The sequence below is a fragment of the Monopterus albus genome, unplaced genomic scaffold, assembly GCF_001952655.1.
Source record: "Monopterus albus unplaced genomic scaffold, M_albus_1.0 scaffold190.1, whole genome shotgun sequence".
Lineage (NCBI taxonomy): Eukaryota > Metazoa > Chordata > Actinopteri > Synbranchiformes > Synbranchidae > Monopterus > Monopterus albus.
Window position 1 is genome coordinate 478,303 of NW_018128070.1, and position 12,278 is coordinate 490,580.

General features: G+C 43.2%; 1 protein-coding gene across 1 annotated transcript in view; it reads right to left on the reverse strand.

Annotated features, from left to right (window-relative positions):
- gli3 (GLI family zinc finger 3) overlaps window positions 1-12,278 on the reverse strand; it is a 94,714-nt gene that overhangs the window by 27,514 nt on the left and 54,922 nt on the right. The window contains 1 exon segment of the mRNA XM_020617505.1: window positions 1,772-1,977. Coding sequence (XP_020473161.1) covers window positions 1,772-1,977 — 206 coding nt within the window.

Below are 12,278 nucleotides of genomic sequence, written 5' to 3' on the forward strand. Positions count from 1 at the left end.
GGGGGGGTGGGGGGGGGGGGTGGTCAGTGTGGCGCTTGACGTAGAGAAGGCAGAGCTGTGCCTCAGGACTCAGTGAGCCACCGGGTCCTCCTTCAGCACAACAATAGGATCAGGGGTGAGCCTACTTCTGAAAACCCAATTCACATAGAAAAAGAGAGAAATATTGTGAGTGAGGAGCCAAAAAAAGTGAAAGCAAACGTGTGGCAGCAGGAGGGTGGTATTAATCCCACCCAGTTTAAATCTCCATAATATTCTCTTAATTAAATCATCATTATTCAAATGCACTTTTTAGAAGAAAAAACCTGTGCACACTGAAGAAGGAGGCTCGCTGTAAGTGTGATATAGGCTACTAACAACACAAAAGCTGATGGGTTAATTAATCACCAGATTGATTAAAGGAGTAATTAGGTGCCTCATTCCCAATCCACAGCATTATGAAGTGAAAGGGGAACAAATGGTAGTTGGAGGAACTCTTTCGATTTAAAGCAAACCGGTGCACATGCTGTGGTAATGAAAAACCAGTGGGGAAACTGTTTCAGCTTCCTGAGAGGAGCAGAGCCTCTTGGATGAGATGAAGTCCAATGTGCTGGTGTTAAGGGAACTGCCATGTCAGAAATGCACTTCAACACAAGGTGGGGACCTGAAGTGGGTTTCTGTCGCTAAAGTGGTTGATGGGTGCGCACATAAGGGCCGTAACAGATCATCAGGCCATTTCAAGTCCTTTAAGATGAACGCAGATTTGTGGCAAATAAGCCATTTCATTACACAACACTGCAGTAGTTTGAATTATCATGTTGTATAATTAAAAACTTGGAAAACATTACATTCAAGTGCTGCAACTAAAGATTTTTTCATTGTTGAATCATCTTTTGATTATGTTGGCAGTTAACTGTTTCCTAAAGCCCAAGGTGATATCCTCATATTCCTTGTTTTTGTCCAACCAACAGGTCAAAGACATTCAATTTAGAAAACTTTTCACATTTGAAAATCAAGACACATTCATTCTGTGACACTTTATGCTTAATATGAGACTTAATTAGCCATCAATATTATCAAAAATCTTAATTTTCCAAAAAGCAATGAACCAACTTCTGCTAAAAACATATTTATTATATGTATACATTTATAATATTGATATTTGCACCTATATTTTAGATATAATGTAACTGGCAGTGCTGTGGTCACTTTAATTGATTTTCCCATCCAAATCCATCTTGGGATCTCAGGAAACAAATGCTCCCTCTAGACACCATAACAACTCCCCCACCCAGCCCTCATCCTCCCTCACCACCACCCCACCCTGAACTTCAATGCGAGCCTCCCTCGGTGTGTGCGGTGTAACTGTACGTGACCCTGCTGCTCACTGATGCATCCTCCAGAGGTCTCTGACATGACTCACAGATCAAAAGGATTAGCCTCGCTCCAACCTGCACCCCCACCCACAGGGATCGCAGCGCACTCATAATACTCCCATCCACCGGCTCCCTTGCTCAGATAACATCTCACCAACCCCTGGGTCTTAATAGAGATGGATCTAGTTGCCTCTCACCTCTTCCAACCTCAAATAGGAATTAAACTGATACAGCCAATCAAGATCCCTCCTAATAGCAAAGGAATCTCACTAATCAATTCCAATTTAAGGGTCTATTGAGGTTTTATCATCCTTTTACGTTTCACTGGGATTGTGTGCAGATGTTCACGTGTGTGCCGAGTGTGCATTTGTGTCACAAGTCTATACATCACGCTTTGCAAGACAGTGTATGTTATTCACCATCTGCAGGGCTGAGGCCCCGGGTGGCTGGCAGAACAGAGATGGAGGGGCTGCTGTGGATTGAGCGGATGTAGTCCATGTATGGGTTGATGTAGGGGTGTGGAGGGTGAAACGGTGACTCCGCCCCCACTGAGGGGTTCCGCTGGGGTGAGATCCGGATGAGAGGGAAGTCAGGGAAAGCTGGACTGCCCGCCAGCGCAGGGGGCCTGCAGAGACACAAAGAAAAGAATACAGAAAAAAACATGAAGGCTTATGTTAAATGTGTTGCAAAAGCTAAACAAAGCTTAAAGCAATCATGCATTTCCTGAAGAAAATGTGTGATTTCAAGTAGGAAAGAAGTTTGGTTAAAATGGAACCCAGCAGAAATCAGATTAGTTACAGCACATGGAGCAGTAACATCATGTGATTTGACTAAGCTCATACTTTGTGTAAATACAACATAAAGAATTCAGTTGTCACCACAGTTCTAGGAGGAACATCAGGGTCGGTTCATTAGGCCTGACAGGCTCTGAACATCCTGATTTTACTACCGTGGGTAGACTGGTAGTGGCAAGGCCAGATGAATGGACTATGACACTCTCTCTCTCCCTCCATCTGTAAGGCAGAGAGAAGAGCGTTGCATTCCAGCTGCTCCCTACACAGACATTTCCTCAGATCAAAGGCAGCTTTCACCACTGCATCTTAATCAGAGGGAAACTTTAGACCAAGCTCACCGCTGGCCAGCACCAGACAAGCAGCACTGCACCACGTTAGTCAGAAACCATGTACAGAAGTGCACATGACGGATACAAAAATGGTACAAATTCCATCTGCAAGTCTCACACAAGATGCACAGTCTTTTCTCACAGGCAGATCCAGGGGGTGCCCGCCCCCCCCAGAATCTGATTGGCCACCCCTGCCAGAGTCAAAATGTGATGCTTGTTAGTATTAATGAATGAAAAATGAAAAACAAAAAATGACCTTAAATACAACTAATACTTGACTGGTGTTTCATATTTTAAATCATGCATGCAGCGTGATATTTGCATTCATATCTCCAGTCGTGTTGTCATGGAGTACTTTGCATGTTCAACCTCATTGGGGGGAACCGCTGTGCAGCAGCAACGTCCCTGGCCAGGAGTAAATAAGGAGCACTGTGTATGTCTCATTTTAACAATGTATGGTTTATTACTTCATATAAATATGGGTTAAATTTACTTTTTACATATATTTAAAATGTGCCACCCTTCTCTGAGTCTGTGCCCCAGCTTGGCCACCCCGTCCAAAATTTTCTAGATCCGCCCCAGTCCTTTTTGATTTAGAAAAAATGAGCTCTATCAGGCTATTCTTTTTATCAAAAACCTTTACTATGAACTGTCTCTATAGTATGAGATATGAAATAAAGTTGAGAACAATCAGGAAAACTTCTTAGGAGCCAAGTTTACGATGAACTAATGCCTCCCCTCTTATAATTGGCTAGGAGGGCTAGAAAACTTCATAATGATGGCCTTCCCCACAAAAGCCCTCCCCCAGGGATGTGGAGAAATCCACATATCAGCTAGACATTAACGGGCTAAGAGATTAGACTGAATTAGCCCCTCCACTTCACTGTGGCTCCCCAGTGGACCAGTCTACTGTGACAAAAGAGCCCAGGAGCAGGAGTGGATGAGCGAAAGATGGAGGAAGAGGTGGGGGTTTAAGAGGGAGGTGAGAAGGAGGAGGAGAGATGAGAAAGGGTGGGAAAAGATGAGAGAAAGGGGAAAAAAGAGTGAGAGACCTGGCCCAGAATTTGACTCTCAGTAACCTTGAGCAAGGCCAGGGAGCGGAACAGCCCAATTACAACCTCTGCCCCATCCCCTGATCCCCTACTGGCCCCCTTCATCCCTTCACTTCACAGCCCACCTAATGAAAGAGCTCAGGCACAGGGCCCATAATGAGCACAGAGGAGCAGAAACACAACACACAGGAGGACAGACACAGGAACACACAGGTGTGTGTACACAGCCACTTTCTGTAATTAGCTCAAAGGGACTGTGGAATGATTTTCAAGGTTTTCCCTGTGTTCAGCTATGTGACAAAATGTCTCAGTGATGTTAAGGCTGTTAAAGGTGATAGATGCAAGGATTATAGATGCAACACAACAACTGCATTCACCTTCAGTTGATCAGTGAGTTTCTGCATGTCTGCTGTCAAAAAAAGATGAGAACTAGCTGATGTCCTCCATATCTAGCAGATTATACTGAGGGCAGCTGTGCACGTCAAAAGAGGTGGGTGCATGTGAGAGTATGTTTACGATAAGCAAGACACATGCCCAAATGCCACCATTACATGCCTCATTTCCACACATCACAACACAGCTGCATAGTGGCTCACTTTGATGTCACACGGCTCATATCTGACACATGCACACTCATATACACATGCAACTAAAAAAAACAAACAAAAAACTCTGTAATGAAAGAAGGCAACAAATGAAAAATCTGCACAGAAGCACAAATGTTTCAACTATTTCCTCCACATGACATTATTATACACAACTCTTAAAGTCGTATTTCCAGATGCAAACCATTTCACTTAATTGCAATGTGTGTGTGCCACTGAAATGGCCACATATGACATAAACACCAAAGAGGAAAGGTAGAATCATTTCATGGCGTTTTGCCTCATCTGGCCCTGGCTTGTCGGAGAAGAGCCAGACACCGATTAACCCTGCCATGCATTGGCTGCGTCTCTCTACACCGACCCTGGCTAAATGCCTCTACTTGCTTTGTTTTTCTAATTAACTTCATGAATAGGCCCTTCTGGCAGGCAGTGTTAAAGAGATGGTCGAAAAAAGAGAAAAAGAAAAACAAACACATGTGTAGACTGGTAAGAAGATGGAGGAAGAAGGATGTTTCAGGTGAAAGGTGAAAAGGGAAAAAAGGACTGCCAGTAGAGTATGAACAGTAGTCGAGAGGAGGAGGAGGAGGAGGAGGAGGGTGAGTAAGAAGATATGAACAAAGAATTGGGAGGTAAGGGCGGACGCTGAAGAGTTTGAGCAGAGAGGGAGGAGGAGACAAAAAGAAGTCTGAAGGGGTGCGGAGCCAGGTGTGGGGGGATTTGAGGATGACAGCAGAGAGATGGGTGGTTTGGAGGAGGGTGGTGTGAGTGTCCAGTCCTCCATGCTCTCTGCAGGCCTGTGATCGTCTTAGCATCTGCCAGGACACGTTAATTCAACATTACGAAAGGAAGTCATCTGGCAATGGGTGTGTGCAGGAATGTTTGCTCTGTATGTGTGCTCATGTGCAAGGAGGTGTGTGTCAGAGGAGCAGGTCTTAGTTAAACCTGATTTGAGATTTACATCAAAGCTGTACTGCAGGGTTTGAGCCTTCTTCTTAGCAGACAGAAGAGGTTTCCTACACTCTTCTACTTCTCTTTGTATGTTTACAATTTCTATTAACTCTGAAAGAAAACAACCTGGGCACAAGGAAAGCCTGGACTCCTGACATATGGAAGCCATTTCCTTTAGCGTGACCTTGCTAAAACCAGCCAGCACCTCTTTAAGGACATCACATGTTTACACGAGGCAGTCTGGGGATTTAAACTTCTTATTTTATCAGATGAATATACACTTGCTGAGTGTAAATATGCCCCTGAAAGGCTGAGGTTTTATGGAGAGATGTGTGTTCATGTAGACAAGCCTTGGGTCTTTGTTTGGAACAAGGTTATATCAACACTAATATTTTTTTTGTCGGGGGTGAAAGCTGCAGTAGAAGCACACAGCTGCAGTGAAAGCTGATGACTTCACTGGACAGAAGCTATCATTGTGGTGCAGCGGTTAGGCCCAGTGGCATTGACACTGCGGTCTGCTAAAACAGGAGCTGTGCTTTGCAAAATAGTTTGAGCTCAAGCATGAAATGGTTGCACATGGAACGAAAACGTCTTGATGTGTACTTTGCAGAAGGACAGAGAAAACTGCCGAGTCCAAATTAAATACTGTAACAACTGAACATTCATGGACCAGGTTTAACTTTTTGCAGGGGAACAGTTTTTATTCCATACATTTATTTGTGGGATCAACAGTAACAAATGCATAACATATTACCCTTCACTGTAGGTAACAGGGATGCAACACCACCAAAAACACATGGCATGACACTGTCACAATAAAAAGTCCACAACACTTTAAAAATGGTGCTTTCATGTACTGTATATGAAATCTAGTGCAAGAAGAGATACTACAAAAATTACATGTGCAGGTCAAACCCATGTAGATTCAATTCTCTTGAGCCTGTGGCTACAAGGGGCCGTGTAGGTGACGGAACTGGGCTCAGTCAGGTGTCACATCCTCTCCTGACCGGAGTTGACAGCATCACACACCCATTCCCCCCCAGCTCTCCGCCTCATAGAAACCTGTGCCCCGCTGCACCGCCAGCCTCCGACTCACCCAACCACAGCACAAGGCTGCCACCACTGTGAAAGTCTAAACCAGAGAGGAGCTCCTGACAGCGGAAACAGAGGCGCTTTAAAGCTCCAAACCCTTTCACCGAGATCAAAGAGCCACAGGAACAGAGCCAGCTGAGAACCAAGGAGAGAGGAAAGGATCCGAGACAAAGAGAGGTAGAAAACAGAGACTGAGAGACAAACAGTGAGAGGTACATATATTCTGGGTTCTTAATGATTCAGTGGGAAAGTCTTCATTATGTTCTTCCAGTGAAGCATTGACTTCATTTTCCACATCAGTAGTGAAAATTACAGAGCAGTTTGAACTGAACTTTGCTTCATATTCACATCCAAATATAATTTGTCAAACCTAACTAACCCACCCACGCAAAAGGTAGTTACATTCAAAAATACGTCCACACTAAGACAACAGTTCCTACCTATGGAATGAGGCTATTTAAAATGCTTGTAGCTCGAGAGTAAAACAGGTGTGATGCACATGGCGTGTAGAGATTTTAAAATGTTGACACATGGTTGTCATGTCATCAATCTTTCAGCAACATGACCGACATACTGTACGTCTGCTTTACAGCACTGTTTTAAGAGCTCAGCTTTCTCTGATTGTTTTGTTTCCTGCGCAGCTGACGACACAGTACAGGAACTGTCACTGACATTTCTCCGTTTCTGTTGTCAAACAGCTGAGTAATTTGATGAAAGGGTCTCAGTGCTAACAGCCTTAAATTACTGCTGGCAGGTGGCATTTGTGGTTACCTGAGAGTATTCAATACTGTCAGCTGAGGTTTGCTCAGCTGTAATGAACTGGAGAAGCTCGGACTTTCCCCTTATAATGAGTATTTTTAGGAACTGTCAAGTGTTGACAGTTGGATGTGTGGTTGACACAAGGGGTTAACAGGAGTTTCACCACAGACACCTGCAGCACAAGTTTTGATTTATAGTTCAGTGATGGATTTCACCTGTTGATAGCACCATTGCACAACATTAAACGGTTGTATGCCACTAGCCCTAGTGTGTGACTCTCATGTACTTCACACACTCAAGTCACATAGATAATCTTCTGTTAGCGTGTGAAATTGAGAATTGTGTTTCATAACACTCAACCAAATTCTGAAGATATTTCCCGAATCCTCATAAACTCTACTAATGAAGCTGAATCACAAATAATGCAGTCCAGTCCAGAAAAAAATATAATTTTAATCACTTTCTCTGGTCATACAGTTTCTTTTCAGTTAAGCAAAGATGGCAACAGGAAAAGACGCCGTCATTCTGGCTTTGTGTGAAAGTGCTTCAACTTCATTATTGAAACAATTTCAATAATAATTTCACTTAATTTTCAATAATTCAATAGTAATAATATTAATAGGTTACATTCATGCTCAGCTTTCACCAAAAAAGTAAGAGAGACAACAACAGTTCCTGTCGCCAACTTTCCTTTAACAGAGGAACTGATTAAATTATACTTTTCCTGGACCAGACCGGAATATTTTTGTGTTATGAAACATTCGCTGTGTCTCAATTTTGCATATTAACAGCAGATTATCTCTGTGACTTGAGTGCATATAATACATGAGAGTCACAAGCTGGGGCTAGTACAACGTGTCATTGAAAGAAGAGCAATAAACACTGAGGATGCTCTAAGACTTTCACCCTCTTAGAGCAGACCAAAACAACTTAGCTGGTGTCAGCTCAAAGCCACCTTAACAAAATAGATGTTGCGTAGATCTACTTTAGCGTGCATATTTTAAATGGACACTTACTCAAGTAGTGCATTTAAATAAAGGGCTTTTCTCTGAGGCTCTACTGTTAGAGTTTGTTGTCCATATAATCTGAACTTCCTCCTCTCTGCTTTAAGCTTTTCTTCCGACTGTGGGCCTGGGAGGGCATGGTGAGGTTGCCAGGCTCTCAGGGTAACTATGTCCCCCCTGAGAGCTGCGAGGTCACTGCGTGACCCCCTGACATCAAAGGGCTGGGTGGGGTCATGGGGTGGGGAAGGCTTCCTATTCATGGTCACATCAAGCAGGATTCCCTTTCTGTGGGATACCTCTGGAGGCATGCCAGACATTCCTAAACAGTTCACACAAACACACACTTGAAGTCCACTTGAGTACCCAGAACTCTCCTTCATTTTCTCCGTCTCCTTCCCGTGTGTTCAGTCACGCTTGTGTTGTCGACCAGAAAGACAGAGCACACACATGCACTTCTTCTTCCAGGAAGCTATACGCTACATCCCTGTGAGCACACAACACTTCCACACTCGACTGGAGCGATATGTTTATTATCAACAAGAGTCACAAAGTGTGACGAGCTCAAGTCTTAACATACGGGCCCAGATGTCAGAGGTTGTAACTGCTGCCTGTGTGAACCAGCTGAAGGTGTGACACACGTGAAAAAAAGATTGTTGTTTAGGATCAAGGCTCCTTGTCAATCCATCTACAAAGTCAGGGGATTATCAAAAAGGCAGAATCGTATCTTTACATTTCTCCTGTTGGTTCAGCTTTACAACCGAACACAGCTGTTGTTTTGAAAAGTTCATGTTTGGCTATGACAGGCAGCAGGAGTTTCTTTCACAGGAAGTCTCAAAAATCACGTTTTCACACAGCAATTAAATGTAATTTCAGCCACTGAGATAAGAATGCCTACCAAAACTAATGAACAGAATATATAGCAAGAAAATGAAAACATAAAAGTGAAATTACACAAAATGAGCCTGCCTTTTTTCCTGTAATTTCAAGGGGCCTGGAATCAGGATACAAACATGAGACTGAAAAGAAGATTTTTTGTTCTTTTTTTATCCTCTCCCATGCTTGATTTTTGCCTTTTACAAAGAGAGTGATCGCACTGCATGGAACATTCAACCTTCATCTCCACTGCAAATTATGCACTTGATTGCTGCTTTTTTCAAAGCAAGCACCGGTGAAATTAGTGCTGCTCTCAGTCAGTGTTTTGAGTTCCTCTGGCATGCCTCAGGCTAGAGAGAAGACAGGAGGGGACTCCTGGGTGTTGAAGTGTTAAACTTCTGAAAACAAGGAGGAAGCACATCTCTTTTTCCTTTCCCTCTCAAGTAGTGCCTCGATGGCCCTGATGCCTTTACACAAAAACTCAGCTGATGCCTGCAGCTAAACTGGGTTCAGGTTCCACAGCCCATCACCTCCACTCCCTGACAAGTCAGGTAATGATCGTGCATGTCTGTGTGTGCACGGACCATCTTAGGTGAGCCGGTAAGGAGAATGAGTGTGGCCCAGGGCTGCGAGAAGCAGCATGGATCCATGAGACGGCTCTGCATGATCCCCCTCCTCAATTCACCACATCACACTGGGCTTCTGAAATAAGCAGCCACATGGATGGGCCTGAGCAAATCACAAACAATACACAGCGCTACAAGACAGCAGAGACACACTGCTGGAGATGGCTAATCCTTCAGACATACATCAGAGGTAGAAGTAGAGAAAAAAGGGGGTCAGGAAGAAGAGGAGGGAGGGCGGGAGGGCTGACACGCAGGAGAGGAACAGCAGCATCAGGTGCAAGACACAAAAGTATGTGTTTCCTTCTCCTTTTCAGAATGAAATCCATCACGTTTTCCTAATACATACTTTTCATAGAGGATGGGACAAAGAAAAGCTGGACAGAAGAAAGGCAAGCGCTGGTGGGAACGTGAACAGACACAGCCTGCTTTATTCTGGCCGTTTCATCCATCTTGTTGGACTAATAAAATGTCAAGTGCAGTTCCTTGATAGTTAATCATGAGAGGCTGAGTGCGCGGTGGTGCCACGCTCAGGCTTGATGAAGCTTTGGGAGGCTTAAACACAGACCTACACAAATTTTGGATATACCCAAAGGAGGATGTTTCATAAATCTGCTACTTAAGTGAAACAAAACTGATACGAATGGTAGGGAAGCATTTACTTTTCCCTTTGGCTCTATAAACAAGACAAGAAGTTTCCCAAGTTGTTTAATCCCGTAAAGTAAATTTTCATTACTAACTCCTATGAGATCACTCAGAGAGATGTCAAAGAGATGATGGACACACAACAAAAACCCTGCATTCTTACACGTGCGGTCACACTGAAGCTGTGTGCATGGCTGCACATATCTGTGCCGCTCCCTCCAGAAAAACTTCACAAACTGACCCTTTCTCAAAAAAAGTTAAGTATCATGGGGCACATAAGTACGAAAGCTTCCTTTTGGCTCATTCCAAAATCTAAACGACCTTATTAGATGAAACTCTTCTTTCTCACGCTATCAGATGTAATGGACGCCACATCTGATAAGAGAGATAACAAGGCTGAGAGAATAGAATCGCATTATGTGATATGAATTAATTTTCATTGGTGAGGAAAGTGGAAAGGAGTAAAATTTTCAGTGATATAAAGGATAAAGAGGAAAAGGGAAGAGAAGAGGTGCAGGAGCTGTAAGAGAGGCGGTTACCTCCTACATTAAAACTATATGTAAATGGTCTTTAGCAGAGCCTCGGCTCCAGTAAAGGTATTTTAGGACTCATATGTGGTAATCATTTACATTGTTAGATATTATTTATTGAAGGCTCAACTAGGAGAGAAAAGGGTGAAGGGGAGAGGGGGAGGAAAGGAAAGAGAGAGACAGAGGAAGGATGGAAAATGAGGAGGGCTGGCGAGGATTTATGACCCTGTTCCCTTGGACTCGTTACTTGCTGTAACTGGCCCCCAGAGTGGGATCGCAGGGTCGGGGGCCCAGAGCCCAGAGATCAGAGTAATGGAAATTCCACATTTCCACACATCAACAGTCTGTAGGGGACGGGCTGAGTCGTACCAGCTGAAAACTGTCTCTCAGTTTCTTGAACTAAAACCGACTCTTGTGCATCGGGTGAGAACCAGGATATTTCATTTTTAAAATCAGTACTGTAGAACACTGTAAATGACAGCTTCTTCTAAAGGGAGGTTGTTCTGTCAAATGCCACTGTTTGTGAAGAGAAGCACACGTCAGCACAGCGGCTGCCTGAGGTTGTGGAGATGATGTGAGGTGTCGCTAGGTAATATCCTGACAATCACTGCTGCTCACTAACAAGCAGCCATTCAATGAAAGGAGGGTCCTTTACAAAGCCGATTAAGAAGCGGCACGGCTCATAAAAGTGTTAGTCCGCCACACCCATCAAATAAGCTACAGCTGACGCTGCTATAAGCTTTTGTTTATTTGTTCTTCATGAACATAAGACATCACACAGATTAAATGTTATTTAAGGTTTGTTTGATATTTGGAAGTGGAGCTGAAACGCTCACTGAGCTAATAATTAGCCAATAGACAAAATGAATGTAGGAGCTGCCTTTATAAATGATTAATCATGTTAGTCATTTTCAAGCAACATACGAAAGATTCTCCCTGGTTTCCTCAGTGTGAGAATTTACTACATTTCTCATATATTTTGTAAAAACCATTTTGGGATTTCTGGACTGAATATCTGATACAAAAAGCAATATGAATACGCCACCTTGGGCTCTGGGGAAGTGTGATGGGCTGCTTTCATTATACAACCACAACATCTTATAGACTATAGTATTTAATCTAATTTGATGGTTTACTAAAATCCTTATTTTGCAAACAATTAGTTACTAAAATTCTAAGATGAAAAAGTGTAATAGCAAACCTGCAAAATGTGTATTTTAATGCAAACAATCTTCTTCTTCTTCTTCTTTCGGCTGTTCCCGTTAGGGGTCGCCACAGCGAATCATCTGTTTCCACCTAACTCTATCCTTGGCATCCTCTACACTCACCCCAATTCACTTCATGTCATCTTTTAGCACAATTTTAATGCAAACAATATAGTCCATATTTAAGAAACATTTAGATAAAAAAATGAACTGCAAAAAAAAAACATTAAATAAACAGATGTGCTCAGGGGTGTGCGTGTGTACGCGCGTGCATGAAGAGCTGTTGGCACCTGCCTGTTATCTCTTCCCCTCAGACCTGGTTCTCCATTGTGCTCCATGGGAGAGCTACAAATTGAGATCTCAAACATGAAGAGGGGGCAAATGACTTGTGTATAAAAAATCAAATCCTCTAATGTGTTACATGTGCAAATTCACAGGCCTTGTATTAGAGATTAATGTATTCCTTT